This window comes from Falco cherrug, chromosome 9, assembly GCF_023634085.1.
Source record: "Falco cherrug isolate bFalChe1 chromosome 9, bFalChe1.pri, whole genome shotgun sequence".
NCBI classification, from domain to species: Eukaryota; Metazoa; Chordata; class Aves; order Falconiformes; family Falconidae; genus Falco; species Falco cherrug.
The window spans coordinates 41,656,065-41,676,497 of record NC_073705.1 but is presented as its reverse complement, the minus strand read 5'-3'; the positions used below and the strand labels follow the sequence as shown (position 1 = coordinate 41,676,497).

Sequence of the window (20,433 nt, the reverse complement as noted above, 5' to 3'; positions counted from 1 at the left end):
TTTAGCATCAATTTTGGAGCTGAATCAATGAAGTGTAAACGGAAATGAAATAATAGTTCAACTGAATACAGAATTTAAAATAGCTACAAAATCATATCCTTCCTCCAATACCTTCATTGCTTTCCCAAAACGCTTCAACAGTATAAACTGTTTACACTTCAGAGGCAAGTGCATACAATAGGTATAGAGCTTGTTTTCAACACAGTAGAGAAATAATTACCCTGAACTTTCTACCTCCCACCTGTTAATTCCTCCCCTAAAGAAAACAATTGCAAGGCTAAACAGCGATTTAGCTGAATGGCTTAATGTTGGCACTGTGATTCAACAGCCTACAAAACACTCACATGAAAAAGTTCTTATCCATTCTCAACAAACAACAAAATTCATAGCAACAAACAATAATAAAAGGAACTTGTATTTTCATAGTCCTGGAGCCATTCAACCGGCTCCTTCTGGAATCATTTATGCTTTGAGAAAAAGGGGTAAGTTCTTTCCTTTCATTCTCTGCTGGAGAGATTTTATAGTATAAATAGAGTAGAGATCTTTTCATGCCTACAGTAATTAGTTGAACCAAAATTACTTATGGTAACTGATTAACAGCCCTATTATTTATTAGGTGCACTTGGCACAAGATTTGTGTTTTAGCTTCAGTTTTAAAACTTCAGTTTTCTATATTTTACACTGAATCTTCCAGGAAGACTACAATTCAACAGTCACAACACTGCTACTTGTTTCTGGCTCCAGTTCAGATATCCTCGTTCTGGAAAACAATTCATCAGATGCTATAGTGCAAGAGAAAGCACATCTATTCTCAGGTACTTTCCTGAAATACAGCCAAAAGCAAGAAAAACAGCATGATATTATTAATTTGGTAGCAATTCTTTTACCCCACTATTCTTGTCAGAGAGTAAACAGATGTTTGTAGTGAAGGATGCTGCAGTGGAAGAGTAGAAAGTGGTTCAGAACCCATTAGTTTCAGTGTAAAATTAAGCATCCACTCCAGGGTCTGAATAGTGATTCAGGAAGCAATATAATACACTTGGGTCACAAACATCAGGTTTTAAAAAAGCAGCAGCTCTGAGGGAGCCTTTTACCCTGTGGGGTTTTTTTGTTTTCACCTAAAGACATAGTGCTACAGTATTTGTGGCTCTGTAGTTGATAATCTATGCTTGACTTCTTATAGGCAAGCAATCACATTCATTAAATTTACACAGCTTTCATTTTATGAGTACCATCAACAGACCCCCAAACCCCCAAAGAATTTACTTCTCAAATCCCTCTCCACATTGTGCTTTTGCTTGCTTACTTGCTCAAAAGAGCAATCCCCCAAATCCTGTAACTAAAAGGAAACTTATTTGGGCTAATCTGATAACAGGGAGGTGAGAATAGTTGGCACATATAGAAATGCACATACATTATATTTTTCTTCAAAAAAAGTTTATTCTTGGAAGCTTGACTTCAAAAAAGGACATATAGCATTGATTTCTATCACTTATGGATCCCAAAATGCCTTTTCATCCAGCTGTTGGAGGCAACTCTCAGGGCTAGTTGCAATTAGATTTAACTAGATGAAAAATAGACCAGATTAATTTGGCAACATCAAAACAGTCAAACAGCTTAAGGCCAAAGTCTTAAATTTAAGATAAAATTGCTGTTCCCATCTTTACAGGTTTTGTGCCAAAAATACTTCCTATCTTTGATTTAAGGGACCTCCTCCCACTGATAAATGATAAGCATTTCTCATTTGTTAGCTTATTTGGCCTCTAGAGCAAGCCAATTTCAGGTTTTATTTTATTCTCAGAGTAGGGACAACTCCCTTCAGAGAAAAATAAAACAAACCAAAAAATCCTACAGTGGTTCAAAAGAAACAGGGCCTCGTTTCTTCCCTAACTTTGAGATATACACTACAGAACTGAGTATAACTGCTTACATCAAAATTTAGGGATTACAATTCCCTTTTTGGTAGGTTAAATGACTACAATATTTTTTGCAATTCCCCCCCTCCCCTTATTTAAGTTAGCATTCATCAGTGAACATGCTGAGTTTCTTTCAATCACTAGTTCAAACAGTCATACTCCCCATTCACTGCAGAAACATGCAAGTTTTTCTTCAGATTCTCCTTCCAGAGGCCTTCCTTATCTATTTATTCACCACAACAGCGCTTGAGATTTGCCAGTACTAGTATGACTGGTGTTTGGTTGTTCAGTAACATCACAGAAACATTAAGAAGGTACAAGGAAACCTTTTATTTTTTTTTTCCCCTAACCTGATGGCACAGAATAAAACCACTTGTTTTGAGCAAAGGGAACGGTCTTGGAAACACCCTGGAGAAAAACAATGTACAAGATTACTAGACACTGAAAATGGACTAGCAATTTGGATTTCTATTATTGCACAAAGATCCAAGCTACAGAGGAACCACACACAGAGTAAAAAAAGCGCTTCTGACTGTTCTATAGAAAGAACGTTCAGGGCAAGAAGTCTTGGAAAAGAGCTCAGATTGTCTAGGTATGCATACAGGAAAAGACCAGTTTGTGAAAAGGGATAAAAACTGCCGCCTTCTTAGATCAAAGCCCACCTCCAATGACGGTCATTAATACCTTTACCATGTAGCACAATTCTGGATTCTTAAAAGTCAAGCTGAATGGTCATTCAGGAACGATTAGGAGTAGTGTATGTTTATACACTTAAACACACGGTTTCACTTAGCCATATCCAGGGATGTCTAGAACCACAGGGCAAAGAGGGAAGGTAGGAAATTCCTGTCACCAGGAACTGAGCCCATGTGCTATACTACATGAAGTTAACAGAGGGAGGAAGGATGCCACAGTAGTCGTCCCCATCCCCCACCCGCTTCAGCCAATCTGTACCGTGATTAAAAAAACCCTAAACCCTCACTAAATAACAGTTTAGGCAAAGCTTTGGTCACATATCAAAAAAACCAAAAACAATTTTCAAAAAGTGACTGCAGAGATCTGGAATCAGGTTCACAAATGTAATTCATTAAAGTCTCCTTTTTGCCCATCAACATTTTAAGTATTTCTTCAACCACATTTAATTTGAAGAGGAAGGTCTACTTGCAAAATAGGCTTCTAGTCACTCTCCCTATTGACCTAAAATAGCGTTAAGATCAGCAACCAACTTTTATAAGGCTCAAACAATTTAACCCAGCAGTCTCTTAGGTATCTGTCTGGGACACAGTTGCAAAGTTTACCACCAAACATCATTTTACATTGCTTACTTCCTAAATCTTAAGGCTGAAAGTCCACTATAATCTTGTTTACCCAGAACTGTAGGTTCTTGCTTTATCTGTGCTCCATGTCCTGTATCAGGCTGGCTCTCAGTACACAGCAGATTTTTCTCTGCTTGTTCACTTAGGGCTGCCTAAATTCAACTGACTGTTAAGACAGAGGGAGGGAGGGAGGGAGATGGAAAGAACCAATCCCTCATCCCATCCCCCAGATCTGGGACTTTCCAAGTAGCTGCAACTCAAAAAAAGCAGGAAGGTTCCTCAGTAATATTACATCCATTGTGTTTGTCACTTTCTAGGGAAGTGAAAGCCTCCCGAATTTGCCAGGCTCATTTGCATTTGCTTCAGACGCCAGTTAAACATCAATAAGCATAGTAAGCCTATTCTTGCCACATGGAAGCTTAAATTCTTTAAAGTTTGTAATAGGCTTACCAAACAACAAAACACAAACTGGGACTATATCTGACACCAATTGCTCTTCCAGCTTCTTTCAAGGCATCTCTGAGAATAGATCCTTCTCACCCAAGCACATCCAGTGTATCAGGGTAACAGTAAACTATGAAATACCTGACACAGCACAATTTGCAGGTAAAGTCTCCCACCTTCCTTCCCACAGAAAAACTCATCATGCTTTGCCTTTCAAATAAATCCAAGCAATAGTGAAAATGCAAGTAGAGCAATGTTACAGCTTCTCTGGACGCAGTACCTTATTTTTTGATGTGGAAACTCTGGGGTTCCTTCACAGGAAGGCACACCTAGAACCACCTAGTTGGGCACGGCAGGGAGGGACAAACAAGAAACAAACGTACTCAGGTCTAGTTTGAGAAAGATGTCAGACCAAACCAATCCACGGTATCTAGCTATGCAATGGCTTCACTACATCTTTAACGTGGTGCATTCCAACATCAACTCTACAACCGTTTTGATGGTTTGGCAATTTCTAACACATTGCAGCCTGTGCTGATATATGCAAACATGGCGTTTAAAAGCAAAACACTTATCACTCATTCGGAAAAAATATGAAGCTAGATCTATTTTCTGCCCGCTGTACATTTTCCCTCTAACTTACACTACTTTGACCTGGGTTTCTATTAGTACCAAGAAATACTGCTTTTCTTCCAAATGCAAGGGGGTTTCCTCCTTATTGCTTTAGGATAGCTGTTATGAATCTGAAGCTAAGAATTACATATGTTTCTGGCTTGTGTACATGTGCCACACCTAAAGTTCTCCAGGATCACCGTGTTTTAAAAAAATGCAAGGTTTTGAGGACTAAAAGAACCTTCCTTTCCCTCCTCCTTCCACTAAACACTCAACTTTTTCCAATCAAAAACAAAGTCCACTTGTTAATCCTGAAGTGCTCCACCCTGGTTGACAGCACATCCCAAGACTCAAGTTCTGTAGGACAAGAAAGCAAGTGGTGGGGGAAAAAAAAAAAAAAAACACAAACCAAGAAAAAAAGACTTTGTATAATATTTTCATAGACATTGGCATTTGGATCTGACTTACATTGCAAGATGTTTGCTGGGGGAGGAGGGGGTGAGGAACTGCCATTCCCAGTATTGCACATAATGCAAAATTAGGAAGTAATCAAAACATCTCATTCCAAAGAGAACGTACCACAATAACTCTACAGTAGATCATTAAATTAAATCTCATCTCATATGTTGCCTACTATTTTAAACTTATGATGAATAGAAAAAAAATCCCATTATGTCAATGATGTCAGAGACCAAGTCACACACAAAAAGAGCATCATGCCTTTAAAAGGGCTCAGAATACCTTGACCATGTCTTGCACAGGTCCCTAAAAATACAGAGAAGTGTCAGGCTGGCCAGATGCCATCTGGACAATGTGTCCAATGTCAGACACATGTTCCAGGAGATCAAGGCCTAGCACATAAGCAGGATCTAACACGATCCTAACATGAGGGAGCACCTTCAACAGTTGTGCTGACAAGTCTGATCTCTCTCCCGCCTGCTCTGGTTCTCACCCTTGCTCACACCAGCTAAGTCTTGCTTGCTTCCCTTGCACTCTGTTTTATGATACCAGCTTTGCAATTTCCTAGTCTTTAGCTTTGTTTCTAACCATGCTCTTGCCTGGCCGTTTAACAAGTACAGTTTTTTCAGCACTCCAGTTCCTTCCCTACACTCTCCCAAGTCCCATGCCCTGTGGCAGACTGACCTAAGCCTGTGTCTAAACAGTTGGCATAAGCATCCACACACCCGCCAAAAAGCCCTGCAGGCACCTAAAGCATTGCTACAGATGAAACCCCCTCAGTTATAGAAATCAGTTGAACACAGAGACCTATAGTTTATCCCTAGGAACTCTTGGACTTCAAGAAGTGTTGGCACCTCTATGGTAGTGTGGGGTATCTGTTGTTAAGATAGTTTAAAATTTATCTTCTTCTAAATATTTTGCACTTTGTTTTAAAATAACCTCTGATCACAGGGTTTTACAGTGCACAGATCCTATCCGAGACCACCCTCAGCTATCAGACCAGGCAGCATGATGAACTTAGCACTGAGAATAAGACCTGCACTAACAACAATCTTCAAAATCCTTCTGAGGAGTACAAATAAGAATACATGACCTAAACATCCAGTGTTCTGAGAGGCAAGAGGTACAGACTGCACTGTAATCATGACAGGGTGAACATTAGCGTTGAGCTGTTTCTGACCTTTAACATCATTGTCTTTAGGCTGGTGTAATTTGTACCCTAAAGCACCCTGAAGTCATTTGCTTACAACATAACTGATGTTCAGTATGTCCTAAGAGCAGTGGAAAATCTGATTAATTTAGTGCAGTCCTGGATAGTTTGCAATTCCTACCAAAACTCTAAATACCCTGAAGAATCCTGAGGAAACTAGGAAAATGCATAACATGCCAAAAACACCAGGTGAGTATCAGATTTAAACAGATAAGTGTTGGGATGGCAAGGGATGAGCAGTAAGAAGGGAGAGTATAACTAGGATATTTGAAGTTTATACATTCAGAAGACTTCCAAACATTACATGTCCTGAATTTCAAAACTTATTTTTACTTGTTCACCTTATTAAGCACAGAAGAAAAGCTATTTGTATACAAACGCAAATTAGAGAACTTTCTGCTAGCAAAATACATCATGAAATACATGTTTCTTCCATTTCAAAGCATTTTAGTACAATTTAGTGAAGATTAATATTACAATGTTATCCCCTACAATTTATTTTTCTACTGAGCATGCGATTTTCTACTTGGCTAATCATTTAAACATGATTATGAAACAAGAATACACACATCACTGAGTCTCAATTGAAGACTGCAGAGCTCATTTATTAGAAGTTAGCCATGTCAAAGAAATGAAAGCAGATAAATGGAGTTTTACTGCTGACTACCATCAAAACAAGATCAATTTTCATACATCTCACCCTCCCTCCCCAAGCTGTGGCAGGGGATGGGGAAAGGAGAAAACTTAGTGCAGCACATTATTTAGTAATTTTAATTTAAATTTATTATTATTTATAGCAACTTATTTAAATATAAACTGCAATCTTTTATAAGGAATAGCAACCTTTGAGTCTGAATACAGAATAAAAAAAAATCCTTATACCACAATAAGATATACATTAGAAAAGATTAAGGAACATATTGCTACCTAATTTGTTTCTTCTTAAGAGGTTTAACTGGTAGTGAAATGAAACAAATCTCTATCCATTTTCAAATTAAATTCATTTCTTACAACTAGCAGGTGTGCAGTCTAGTGACCTTTCCACCTTTAATAAAAGTATTTGATCATTATTAGATAGTCCAGTGAGTTTATCCTCAACTACCATGTATCAGTATACAAAGATCTGTTTATCAGCATAACTGAAACAATACAGACATTGATACTTGTTATAAACAAATCATTAACTGGAAGAGTTACTAAAAATAGGAAAAAACACATTCTTCAAAATGGAAGAGCTTTTATATCTAGCATGATCAGAATGTCACAAAGCTCCAGACAATGCTTTGAGGGGATCACTAGTTCAGATGGACAAAAGCCCTACCAGCATTCAACAAGCTTTCTGACCCAGAGAATAATCAGCCACACAGCAGGTATGAGCATGTGCCAGGAAAGCAAGGGAGAAGAACGTTACGACAAGAGTAACAAACCCTTGTAAGCAGGAAAGATCAAGAAGCAGCCAGTAAACTACCAGAGGGGCAGCTATATTGGCAAATTAAGTAAAACAGCAAGGACATTCCTTCCCCCAGGGGAAGTGCAGGACACCTACATATTGGCAGAGGTTTCTGGAGGAACCACAGTCCTAGGGGCACTAGTCAGTGACTGCCAGTAAAAATTCAGCCTCCACTTCTGCTCACCTGGCCCCACACACTAACTGCGCTGGGAGATGCAGTGCATGTTTTTCTACCTTAAGTTCTATACCCTCATTTCATGTTGGGTTGCCTGGTTACACAGGACACAATGCTACACACGAAAAAAAAAAAACCAGCAGAGATATTTTTGTTGACAAGTACTAAGAGTTACATAGTTGCAATTAACAGACACAAAGAAATTTCAGGTGACTGTTTGACAGCATTACTACAAGTCTCAGAGAGCAGAAAATGCTTTTTCACCACAGATCTTTAAGAAAATCTGATACCAATGCCATGGACGGTCCTCTCTGGTTTGGCACTCACAAGACTTCAGAGCACACAACAGTCCCAGAAAGCACAGAGCTCACTCACAGTAGCGTGTAACACTAACAGGGAAAAGAGCCAACATCTCAGCAGAAAAAGGAAACATTAGTTTGGTTTGGTTTTGGGGGGGGGGGGGGGGGGGGTGTGTGTGTTGGGTTTTTTGTGGGTTTGTTGTTGTGGGGGTTTTTTTTTGGGGGGGGGGGGGGGGGGGAAGGAGATTCAGTGGGCTTGGGAAGGTAAGACTGTACTTACTCCACTAGGATACAAGTCTTGCATTTCACTAGAAGTCAGGGGATTCCTAGTAAAATAAATTCAAGCATGGCCTTTCTCTTGCAGACATTTGAACCCAACAGAATTACTTTTTACATGCGTTTTTACTGAAGGACAGAGAGGAGAACAGCAACAACATCAAGCAGTGCAAGATCTATCATTATCTACCTAACCGTAATGAAAGACAAGAAAAATACTGTTGTTGAAGTAAAGGTGGTTACTGTCAGTTACAAAGAGACCCACTCCAGCAACTGTAATCAGCTTTAAGATTTCTATTAATGGCAGCAGGTTTCTGATACTGAGCTTTGTTTGGTATTGTTCATTAAATAAAGCTATTTCTTAATGACCAGCTTTCTGTTCCAGATTAATTGCAGTCACAGCCAAACACATTTAGGTATACATGAGGACTAACAACTGCATCGCAAGCAGCAAAAAACAATAAAATTCCCATGAAACCATGAAGACAGTATCTCTGGATGGACCTTACCAAAACCAGCAACTGAACACCCGGGACCTGACAGAAGTGTTAGCATACTCAGAACCACTGAAGATACCAGTGATTGAGAGAAGAGACTCAGATTAATTCATCTTCTACCCCGTCTGCTGCTGGAATCTTGCATCTTCCAGAGGCTATGCTCCATGGCCCCCCTCCTTCCTTTATTAACACACCCCAGTATTCTAAGTTGAAATTCCTGCAATGTGGCTGCCAAAAATACAAGCCATTAGGACAGAGATGGTGCCTGAAACTCTAGCTGCTCAACATCACTATGGTAGAAATAATTTGGCTGGTGAGACCTCCTACGAATATTACTGCCCTAGCAATCTGGCCACATATATTGACTGGTTATCTGCTCCTCTTGTTTCACATCTGCGATGCTTCTTTTTTCCCAGTGATTATTATGCAAATCTCAAGTACATATACTCTAAGATATATTTTTATATATAGTCACTTATTCCTCTAAATATCTCAACTCTAGAATTCCAACAGCTCAGAGAAGTTGTTCTACATTTCATCCCAATCTTTTCTCCAATTACACCCCAAAAACCAGACCTGATTTTAAAAAGTTACATAAATCTGTCAATCCTCAATACAACCATCACTATTTCCCCTGGTCATTATATCACCTAAATTAGTATACAACAGGACCATATAGTCTCAAGGTGTGTTATTAAGATAAACTGCTTTTCTTCCAACTCTGTTGACAACCACTGCCATTCAGCACTTGTGAGAAGTCAAACCAGTCAGCAGCTCTGCACAGAGCCAATTCCTCTTCAACTGCACAGGCTCTGCCACAGTACGAGGACTAGAGAAAGGCACAAACTAGTGGGTGATTGTATAAGTATGGATGACAACTACTAAAGGCTGTAATCCCTTTTAATATAAAACTGTTTTATACAAGCATTGCTAGGAATTAAGGATTGCGCTTTTTTTGCCATGGAAGGGATCACATATAGCAGCACACACACAACATTTTCTTTTCACTCTAAAGACTGTTGCAGTAAAGCTTATTACTAATTCTTAGCTGTTCCACTACTATTATTTTAACAGTATTTGCTATATGAAACTCACTACAATGTGTGGACACATTTCCAGGAAGGTCAAGCTTCTTCATACATTATACATAAAACTATACAACATCGGTGCTTTCCAAGGTTCTTAAAGTTTGGAGTTCTACTGAAGAGTACTGTATACAATTGTAACTGACAAAAAAACCTAGCAAGGCCTTTGAGTGGCTAGTACAGCTGGATTTGCTGTGCTTACATCAGCCACAACTGTCACAAACAAGAACAAAGGGGTTTTACATAATAAAACACAAAACACTGAAGTGGTTTATTTACACTTGTATTGAAGGTTTTTTTCAGATACTAGTATCCTTCATGCAGAAAGCTATACATGCTAAACTGCCAAAATCATCTGCATGATGTGGAATTGGCACAAAAGTAAGCAGATGATGAAATTATGTCTCCAAGACAATTACTTCTCCTTCTGTAGATCAATTGGAATGGTAGTCCTTTTGGTTGGTTAAATGTCACAGTCCAGTTAAACATACCATGCAGCTGACTAAAAATTATCATACTTTAGATGCTTCCATTACAATACACTTGTTTTGTTAGCCATAGTAAAAGCAGGGCATGAAAGAAAATGTATACCCATAAAATGCACAAGCTTTATGGAATTTGCTGTTACAAGTATGTTTTTACACTTACTCCTATTAAGTAAAGATTTTCTCCCCAATACCCAGCCTCTGCAATAGCCATATTTGGTACATCACACTCAAACACCCCCAAGAGGGAATAGGTTTCAGCTCAGTATGAGGTTAACGATCTTTGTACATTTGCTTTTCAGGCTATAGATCGCCACTGAACACTATATTTTCTTTTGTTACAGCTTGATCAAGGGAATATTGTTTGACAACAACACATTCTTTAACAAGTTCTTTAGGAAGACGGACACATTAAAGACAAGGGAAAGAGACCACAGAAGAGAGATCTGCATTTCATTAGAATTATGGTGATTGGAACATGAGATGAAAAGTGTCCTTAATCTCTTCAGAGGCACATTGTTAACTTGGACCATTGCAACAAGCAAGTCTAACAATCCAGTGTAATTCATTTGCAGAAGAGACACTTAACACTGAAAGCAGTTTAAATTTAGGCAAAAAAATTGGTTGCTTCTATCCTGTAAAACCAAAGCTGTCACAGTGCAACTTTACTAGTACCAAAACAGATACAGCACAATCGTTAAACCTGGGAGGAAGAGCCACATAGATAAGCAACAGTACTAAAGCTGCCAACCAGGGACAAGACAAGAAACTTTTAAAGGGCAATTAGACAACACTACCTAGAACTACAGTTCTCTTGGAGAAAGGTTGTTTCTTTAGCTCTATCCTAGACTTCCTGATGGGCATGTGAATGTTAGTAAAGTAAGAAAATGCTAGCATACCAGCAATATTGGCATTCCAATTACTAAATCAATCACAACTCATAATCAAAAAATGGGAGCTGGGTTACTGTCCAGATGAGACAAATATTTGAAAATGTGATTACAAGTGGCACAAAATTCCACTGTCCTCTCCCACACGAGCCCAAAGGGCTGATATCCACCAAGAGCTGCTGAAGGTGATAGAGAGGGGCAGAAGGAATGTTAACAATCTTCCCCTTTTGACCCACTTCACAACTGAGATCACAAAGTAGCTTTGCAGGGATGGAGTCCATGAAAAGAAATACAGGCCACACAGGAAAGTATGCTGAACTGACACAGACTGATGCATATGGGTTTTTTTGTTGGAATTGTTTGATTTGCGACTCAATTAGGAACAGTAGACTGTATATCTCATTTTTATATTAAGACTATTGCTGTTTTTCCTGACATTTGATAAAACAGCTTCATTTAGAACTCTTATTGTTAGTCCTAGATTTTTCCAACCACTAAACCACACACAGGTAAATGCCTTAGTATTTTGCATACCCTTTCAGAAAGGTACTGTTTCCAGTGAGTCTCCCTAGAATGCAGGATTAGCTCCTACCTGAGGATCATTGGAAAAGTATATTGCTCTTCAGAATTGTCACATTGTTTCTGAATATATTTAGCTTGCTGTCTCTGACAGCTGAGTTAAACAATGCAGCGCTTGTTTATGAAACATTACAGAAATCAGAGGAAAGTCTCAACATACTTACGTAACATCTTCTGCAGTGATGAAACCAGGTAGCAAAGCACCCGCCTTGCTCCCCTACAACTTTCTGCCATTACTACAGCCCATCTTTCCCTAACTACAGTAACAAAACTCTTTTGAAAACTGTGCTGTAAGCCACATCAAAATGACTAAAGGCTGAAATAAGTTTAACCTGTATCAATATAAGGAAAAGCAATAACTTCAAAAACAAGAGTACCTTTTATTCAATAAGTCATTTCACAAAGTGGTATCAGAGGGAAGGAAGACAGTAAACAGACAGGTTTTTTAGCAAACAGTTACAAGGATCACCAGAGCACAGTAGGTTGGATGCACCAAGGAGGGGGAGGAAATACATAAAAGAAAGTTCTTTGCTGTGTTAGGGTACTGGGAACTAAGGCACTGGAATGAGGTGTTGAGGCTACAGGTTGAGTTCCCAGCCGAGGGTACAAGCACCAAGTCTGAAACTAAGCAAGCCTTGAGATTGAGCCTTGTGAGCCATCTATGCTCCCGAATATAAAAGCTGAGCACCTGCACCAGTTGTGCTGTTCTACATGGCAAATTAAAGAGGCAGATGCCATTTAGGAGATTCTTGCCTTTTCATTATTCACTGTAACTTGTATCCACCAGAGGCACCTATCCCAGAGTAAGGCTGATGCATCCATTTGCAAAGTCATGACCTGTGAAATGATTTGCCTTCTCAGACACATGTGTATGTGCTCTCTCTACACTATTCTTTGAACAGGAACAAGAATAATGAAGTCAGAGAGGAATAAGAAATGAAATTGGTTCTGCCATCAGAAATTCAAAACACTGAATCACACCTATAGATCATTCACCTACAAAATGGGGTCATCTTAGTGTCACAACAAGTCATTGCTTGTAAAAATAAGTGTCACAGAAGGAGCAAGTCCATATCCTGAAACATGCTGGACTTGTTCCTGTCCTTGTCAGGTTACAGGTATGGTACCCTAAGAATTTGAGCTGAATTCCCCAAATAAAGCAGCAAAGGCTTATGAGGCTGGGGGTGGGGGGAGCAGGGAGAGTGAGCACACTTCTTAGTCAACAGCGTGAATGTGATGAGGCAAAGCATACCATCACAGAGGCTGAAGTTAAATAGAAAGCAAGCTGCCTATGCTAACTCAGAGCACAGTGCAGTTGCTCCACATTGTACAAGAAAAGACATGGAAAGCAAAAACTTTGGACATGTTGGTGCAGATTAAAAAAAAAAAACAAACACATTAAAAGTGTTTAAGGCCAGATACACAGAAGCCACATGGATGTTTAACTTGTCCTAATTTAAAGCTCAAGAAAACCTAAACAATCTCTTAAAATCAAGCCTAGGTGAATGTAATTCTCAGGTCAAGTGTTTTAACAGACTGTTAAGAGTATCTTCCAGTTTTCACTTCCTTTACCTCACTACACCTTAAAGGCAACTTGCTCCACAGTTCTACATACTGGTTTAGGTACCTCAGATATTACACAAAGGAGCCACATGAGTAGAGATTTGGGGCAATATTAGAATTACTGTGGCTTAAATCTAATCTCTGCTGAGAGATAGTCACTTACAGAAATTACTTAAGGTAAATACAAAAACAAAAGAAAACCAAAACCACCACCAAAATATAACACACCACTTAGTTTCTCTTTTTAAACAAATTCTAAAAATCATACTGAATCCCCCTCTTTATTTTTACAGTTGTCAATAACATATTTTCCTTTACAGAAGAGCACCAAGGTCACTGAAAGGTAACCAATGAGTAATTTTAAGTTTTGAAAAAGTTACCAGATTCACTCACTCCTATAGTTTTTCCTTCAAAGATTATTGTAAAGTCACTAGTACTCTTTCTGGGTTTGCTAAGTTAACTAACCTCTCCCTTAACACCCATGACTTGATTATCACTGTATGTTACTACTGTTAATTTTCAATATTATAGAATGCTTCTACCTGTAATTGGATTACTCTTCTTTAGAAATGTTTTTAGTTTCCCTGAATGTAGTACTGACTGTTAGAACAGAAGGCCACCCGACTCATCTTTTATATTTAGTTTTTAATGTTCTATTATATCCCAAAGATATAATTTAAAGAGCATATTAGGGTCACTTGTCCATGTATGCTTCCCCCTCCCCATTCAAAGACGCGTACTTTACCTCCTCACCTGACTTTACGCATCAATCCCCAAAATACCTTCATAAGAAGGTCAGTCCTGCAGTACAGAAACAAAGTAGTCTGCTTCTTGGGATTCCTCCACAGCACAAACAAAAAGCTCTAAAATAAGGGGAAAGAAATGAAGAAACAAGGAAAAGTCTAATGACTTAATTAACTGTACTCAATAAGCAGCACCTGGACTTCTGCTGCTTACCCATCCCCCTCCACGAGCCTTGCTTTCCCATTCCAAGAGCCTGACTTTTGTGGTTTTAAGAATCTGTTGTGGGTTCACATGTAGACCAGGCTTATCTCAGCAAGAAAAATTTTCTTTTAAACTAAATTTTCATTTAGTTTAAAACTAATTTTCAATTTTCCACCTTAGTCAGACCTATTCTCTGTGTGACTAGTTCTTTTCACAGTAAGTCCAGCAATTTCAGGATGAATTTTCTTTGACCCAGTCCTAAAGCTAAACAGGTGTTTTGAGGAAACAGAACCCACACAGAAACTGCTTTGTTGCCTGAGGCTGCACTAAGCTAGAGTGACAGAAATGAGTCTGAGATTACAGGGTGGAAAAGAGAAATTAAACCCCTTGCCCCCAAAAAAGCAAGGACAAAAAACAGAAAAGCAAATAAGCTTTCAAGAGCGAGACACATGCAACAGATAAAAAAAAAGTCTACACAATAGTCAGTTGAGGCAAAACCAAGAAAGACTCATTTGCATGTAATGTTCCTATGAAAATGTCTGAAGTCCCATGTGGTGGGAAACATCCTTCTAAATTCCAAATTCAGAATAAAAATAAAGACTACTGCCTCAACATCTTCCCAATGCCAACTGCATTATAGTTTGCTATTTTTTTTGTATCAAATACAAATCAATTTTTTCTACAAAAATACAAATATCAATACAGTAACAGGCAAAAATTCTGACCTGACAGAAAAATAAAAGAACGACTACTGTTGATCATTAGGTCAGGGTGTGATATTATAAATAAATATAAATAAAAGGTCATTGTTACCTTTTCCAATTTCTACTCTTTCATAGGGCAAACTGTCACAGAAGCTTAAAGAAAGCAATATAGATTCTGTAAAGAGAAAACCACACACAAAATATAGGACTAGTAACAGTAGCATGCAAAGATCATAGAACTAACTCACGTCTGTTCTACACAGATTATCTGAAAGTGACCTTCACTAGGATTGCTTTAAAAATACTTTCCAAAATAGATGCTATATCATAGAGGTTTTTAAACCTAAAATCAAGCCATTATGAAGACTCTCCATAAGAAACCAGCTTTCATGTGACCTGCATAAGCTAATAACTACTCTGTCATTGAAGAATGTTATTTTAGTTTCCCCTACGAAAAAGAGCTGTCATCACAACCTGTTTAAAATAATACAGAAGATCAGTGCAGCAGCTTAGCCAGCTCTTGCTTTAGGACCAGTCCACAAATGCTCCTGACTACAGCTACACAGAACTCCTTTCATTAGCTCATAATGTTTTCCAAGTCATTATCAGATGAAAGCAATAACACCTACTGATAAAGTCATGATGCCTACATCAGATATAATATGGAAACTTTGAACAATTTCTCCTTTGAAGGGCACCAACTTAAGTATACTCCTGGAGAATAACGTTCTGAATTTTATAAGGACATTGAAGGAATTGTGGTACCTATGTCTCTTCAATAAGTCAACGGGAGCTGACCTTTTAAATGGATTTAGTAGAAGAAATTACAATCTAAGTAGTTAAGACTAAATTTGTTTTTTTGTGGGATATCTCAAGAGAATGTGGAAGAAGAGCAGTCGCTACTCAAAGACTAAACAGGACTTGTTTTGCTCAAAATGCTACTAGAACTGGGCAAGAGTACACAATCGTCACATGAACGAGGCAATGACTGACACAAGCAGAGCAAGGTCCCTCAGAATTTCACTATCACACTAGTCAGTATTTTAATACAGCAATTATCTTTGCCATCCTCTTCATCCTCCTTACTCATCATTCTCAGCCTGTAACATTCCCTCTCCACATAGTCATACTGCATCCCAATGGCAAGGACAGCAGAAACAAGTAACTATTATTTTCCATGTGAATGTTAACGTAATGTAATTCAACACTGAACAGCAAGAGCTAATAGAATTATCAATCAGGCAGCACATGTAAGAGTAACAAAGTTTTGGCATTTCTTAACTGCTGAAGATAACAGTTTGGAGTGCCTTCTTTTTCCCCTCCCTCTCCAGATTAAGAAAGAAAAAAACATGCAGCATTTCCAATTTTTGTCTTATTTTTCGAATTTTCAGTGAAGAAAGAAATGCCAATTAGTTTTATCACATTAAAGAAAAAATATATTTAATATTATTTTGAAGGGTTTGTTTTGGAAAATTCAAACTTTAAGACACTCATTTTCTTTCTTTGACTTGTCAGCATCATAAACACTTATTTAACATCACGTGTGTCAGAATTCAAGCATAAAACCCACAGAAATAATTATGTTACCCTTATGCCCCAGGTTCTATGCCACTCTTTGCTCCTCTGGAAAAAAGCTAACAAGTGCCTCAATCTGTTTAAAAATAATAATAAAAAAAGCTTCCTTGGGCCAAGTCATTGTCAAACTCCCTCAAAGAGCTAATGAAACTTTGCCTGATTAAAGACTGAAAAACAATTCTTTTCTCAGAATTAATGCAACATGTCAGTTCTTATTTTGTCATTCCGAGAGGCATGCCAAACAGGAGTACAAGTACCATTGTCAACAGCTTATCATGAAACCTAAAGTATATGGGAAATATTCCCACTTCAGACAACACAGAGCAACAAAAATAATTTTTGATGGGTAATCAACCACTGGATTAGTATGTCAACAGTTTTTACACAGTGTCAAAAGCACTGAATTTTGAGAAACCAAATGCTTCGTATGTAAGAACTGAACTCCCAGTTTTCCTCCACACCAAAGTTCTTGAAGAAACTGACAAAAATGTGGCATAAAACCAGAATAGATGGCAGTGGCAGGAACTTGCCTATACCGAACACTTCTCTAGAACTGAGACTCGGGTAGTCTGATCTCTATACCAGACAGGTGATTGGGGGGGTTTGTTTTTCTATTTTTGTAACTGCAGAACTACCATTTTCCTCAGATTTCAAAGACTGAAGAAAATTTATATTTATTATTGTTTTTCAGAGCAGCTATGATTGGACTTGCAGTCTTACAGATCACACTGTGAAATCAGTTTTCTACTTCAGCAGTAAACAATTTGTTATGAAAGAATAACCTGGTTTTCATATTGGAACAATTTGGGTTTTTTTCTTCCCCTGCACAACAGTAGGGCCACTGTCTCCTCTTTTCCCACCAACACCAACAAGAGGAAAAAAGTATAAAAGCTTCTCATTTCTAAAATTCAAAGTCAGATCTCCTACAAGCCATAGGCAAGCCCCAAACTTTCAGTGCTACAAATTGACCAGATATAAACATTACAGAATAAAACACAGCACTGTCCGTGACCTACAAGCACAATTAACCTACTTTTAGGTGTTGACTTTTAGTAGTACTCAGTGTTGACTTAGAACTGACATAACAGAAGACCTAAACCAAGAAAGGGCCTTCTACTCTTCCTATTGCTTTTTAAAAACACAAACTTCTGCACAAAACATTTCAGAATACACCCAAATGAGATAAAGAGCAAACAGAGCCATCCTAATAATAAACACCAAAGTAGTGCAGTAATACAAAAACATTTTTCATAGCAAGTTAATGTCTTTCTTACGCTGTTACACTGTTTGACTCCCTCTGCAAAGCTTAGAGGTTATCTTTGGAAAAACTAGAAATAGATTTTTTTTTTAAAAAAAGGAAAATATATATTTATCCACAACAATTATTCACATGAATTTGCAAGTCACTGCACTGTAACAGATAGTTCTCATTATCTTAAAAAAAAACACAATAAACATATCACCAATTAATTATTATTGAGAAGAGATGGGAGAGGTGACAATTTTTCAGTAGCAAAACTCCCCAAGATTATACTCTGGCATGTATGGACAGAGCAATGGCACAGAATAGTACAGTATCATTTTGCAACAGAAATCAAGCTAGACACATCAGCAAGTCCCCAAGTATCTAGGATATCAGAGCAAGATTGATGGCGGCACAAAAAGTTTCTTGTAAGGAAGTCAATAAAAACACTTATTGTTTCAAAGCATGCCCCCATTTCCAACACTGGGCATTAACAGTACCTCAAGAACTGAGCATCTTCCACACCTACCACACTTGGCGAGGGAAGGGGGGCAGGAACGCACCCAACCACATAAAAAGACACCCTAAAAGTTTAAGGCCTGACCTAACAATCTTCTAAAACCAATGAGAAATCTGCTGCCCCTATGGTCTGAAAATGAGAGGTCAGAGCCCAGAGAATAAAGCTGAGTCTCCCCAACAGCCCTGAGGCTACTCCAAGCCCAAGACAGAACATAGGCAGTATGGAGACCGAGAAGAGTGAGCTTTAACAACTCGCTGCTTCAACGCTTTCAACTTCTAATTGCCTAGGCTGCAGACCTTTCAGAATAAGTTTGGAAACTGCCCACTTGGCGAACACGCAGGAGTTCACATTTTCCCCGTTTATCATTGAGCCAGCTGTTGAAAGACATGAAGCAAAAATGCGCGGGGTAGCAACACCACAGTAAGAAGAGCTGCCTTCACATCCTAGGAGCTCTCCCAGGTCTCACGAAATAAACAAGCTATGGGCAGGCACACAGCAGCTTGCCGAGCCAAAACTTAAAGGACCTGACTGCCAGAGCTGTGCTTTACTTCTAGTTGATCAGTCCTCTTGGGGCATTAATTTACATTCCATTTTAAACCACGAACACTGGAGAGATTTGAGGGAGAAACATGAGAATCCATAGCGCTCCACAATGAAAGAGATAACCAGACAGAGAAGATGAGATATTAAATGTTTCAAGTAGTAGCAAAAGCAGTGTTAGAAGCAGGGAGGTTTAACGATTCAAAAGATACCAACCTCAACCAAAAAAAAAAAAAAAGAAACAAAGGATAAAGCTTATTCACCCTTGATTAATTATAGCTTTAATCTCAGAGTGTTCAGTTTTAGTTTCAGGAGTTCTGGGCATATAGCCCAATTAAAAAAAAGTCACATTTATCATACTTTCCCAATCCCTTAAAAGTTACTTCTGCTGGGAAAAGTATCGTTTTGCTGGACAGACATTGTGTAATAGGCTGAGATGTGCTCTATTTTTGCCATGAGAACACAAGTCTTCACAGTCAAAATGGATTACACTGCTTGCGTTCAGTTGGCAGAACGTTGGACCCATTTGCTCACTCATGACACAAGGCAGCATTTGCTAGAGCAATAAACACAGCGATCACATCAAATACCTGAGGGACACGCAACGCTGAGGCAAAGCTCCTTCCCCTAACCCTGCAGCCTGCGTCGAATGCTGCGGAGGAGGGAGGACCAGGCAGAACGCTCCCATGGCCACAGTGCGACGAAGCCTTCCCCAGCACCTTCTTCTTGCCCACTGCGCTGGGGGTGGCTTGCCACGGACACCCCGGGGACAGGGCCACCCCGGGGAACAGAGCCACCGCCTTCACCAGCCGCAACCCGCGGGCCCGGATCAGTGGGCAGGCACCGGGGGAGGAGGGAGGCGACCCCAACCCTTACCTACGAGGGCCGCCAGCCACCATCCCTCAAGCTCATGGCGGTTCTGCGGCCGAGGTGTGAAAAACGAGCCCGCCCGCCCAGCGCAGCACATGCCGCGCGCCAGCCCCTCGGCAGCCGCTGAGGCACCGCCACGGGCCGGCGCCAGCCGGCGCACACGGTGCTGCTTCAACACCTTCCACCGCGGCGGGGTGGCCGGGCGAGCGGGGAGAGGCGGCCCGCCGCCAGCCCTCACACCGGGGCCGCGCCGCTCCCCCGCCGGGGGCTGCCCCGCGGCCGGGCGGCGACCGTTAACGGCCGCGGCAGCGCGAGCCACCCCAGTTCCCGCCCCCGAGGTGCGCGCGCCCCGCCGCCCGGGGCCGCCGTCGGTGCAGCCGCTCGCAGCCCCGGCGGGCGCCGGCCCCGCTCTGCCCGGTAGCGGTCAGGAGGAGGAGGAGGAGGAGGGAGGAAGGACGAAAAGCAGAAGGAGCCGCCGGCGCCCCTGCCCTGCCCGACGGCCGCGGTGCGGGACGCGGGGCTGCGCGCTCACCTGGTCTGTGCCGCCCCGTCCGGCGGGACGGGAGGAGGAGGCGGCGGAGGCCATGTTGCAGCGCTCCCAGGCACCTCACCTCGCCCAGCGCGGGGGCAGAGCCGTGCCGGGCTCACCCCCGCCGGCAGGCGGGCCTGCCCCTCGCCGCCACCGCCCCCTCAGGTGGAGCCGAGCCCCGCCGGTGCCTCTCCTCCCGCGGCGGGCAGGGCAGGGGCGGGCACACTCTGCTCCCGGGGCCCGGCCGCCCG

At 40.5% G+C, this 20,433-nt stretch overlaps 1 protein-coding gene across 1 annotated transcript in view; it reads right to left on the bottom strand.

The window, feature by feature from the left end:
- The window catches only part of ANK3 (ankyrin 3), a 374,167-nt gene extending 353,734 nt beyond the window's left edge, over positions 1–20,433 (bottom strand). The window contains exon 1 of the mRNA XM_055721313.1: positions 20,186–20,433. Coding sequence (XP_055577288.1) covers positions 20,186–20,239 — 54 coding nt within the window. The 5' untranslated portion in view covers positions 20,240–20,433. The remainder of the gene's footprint in view (positions 1–20,185) is intronic.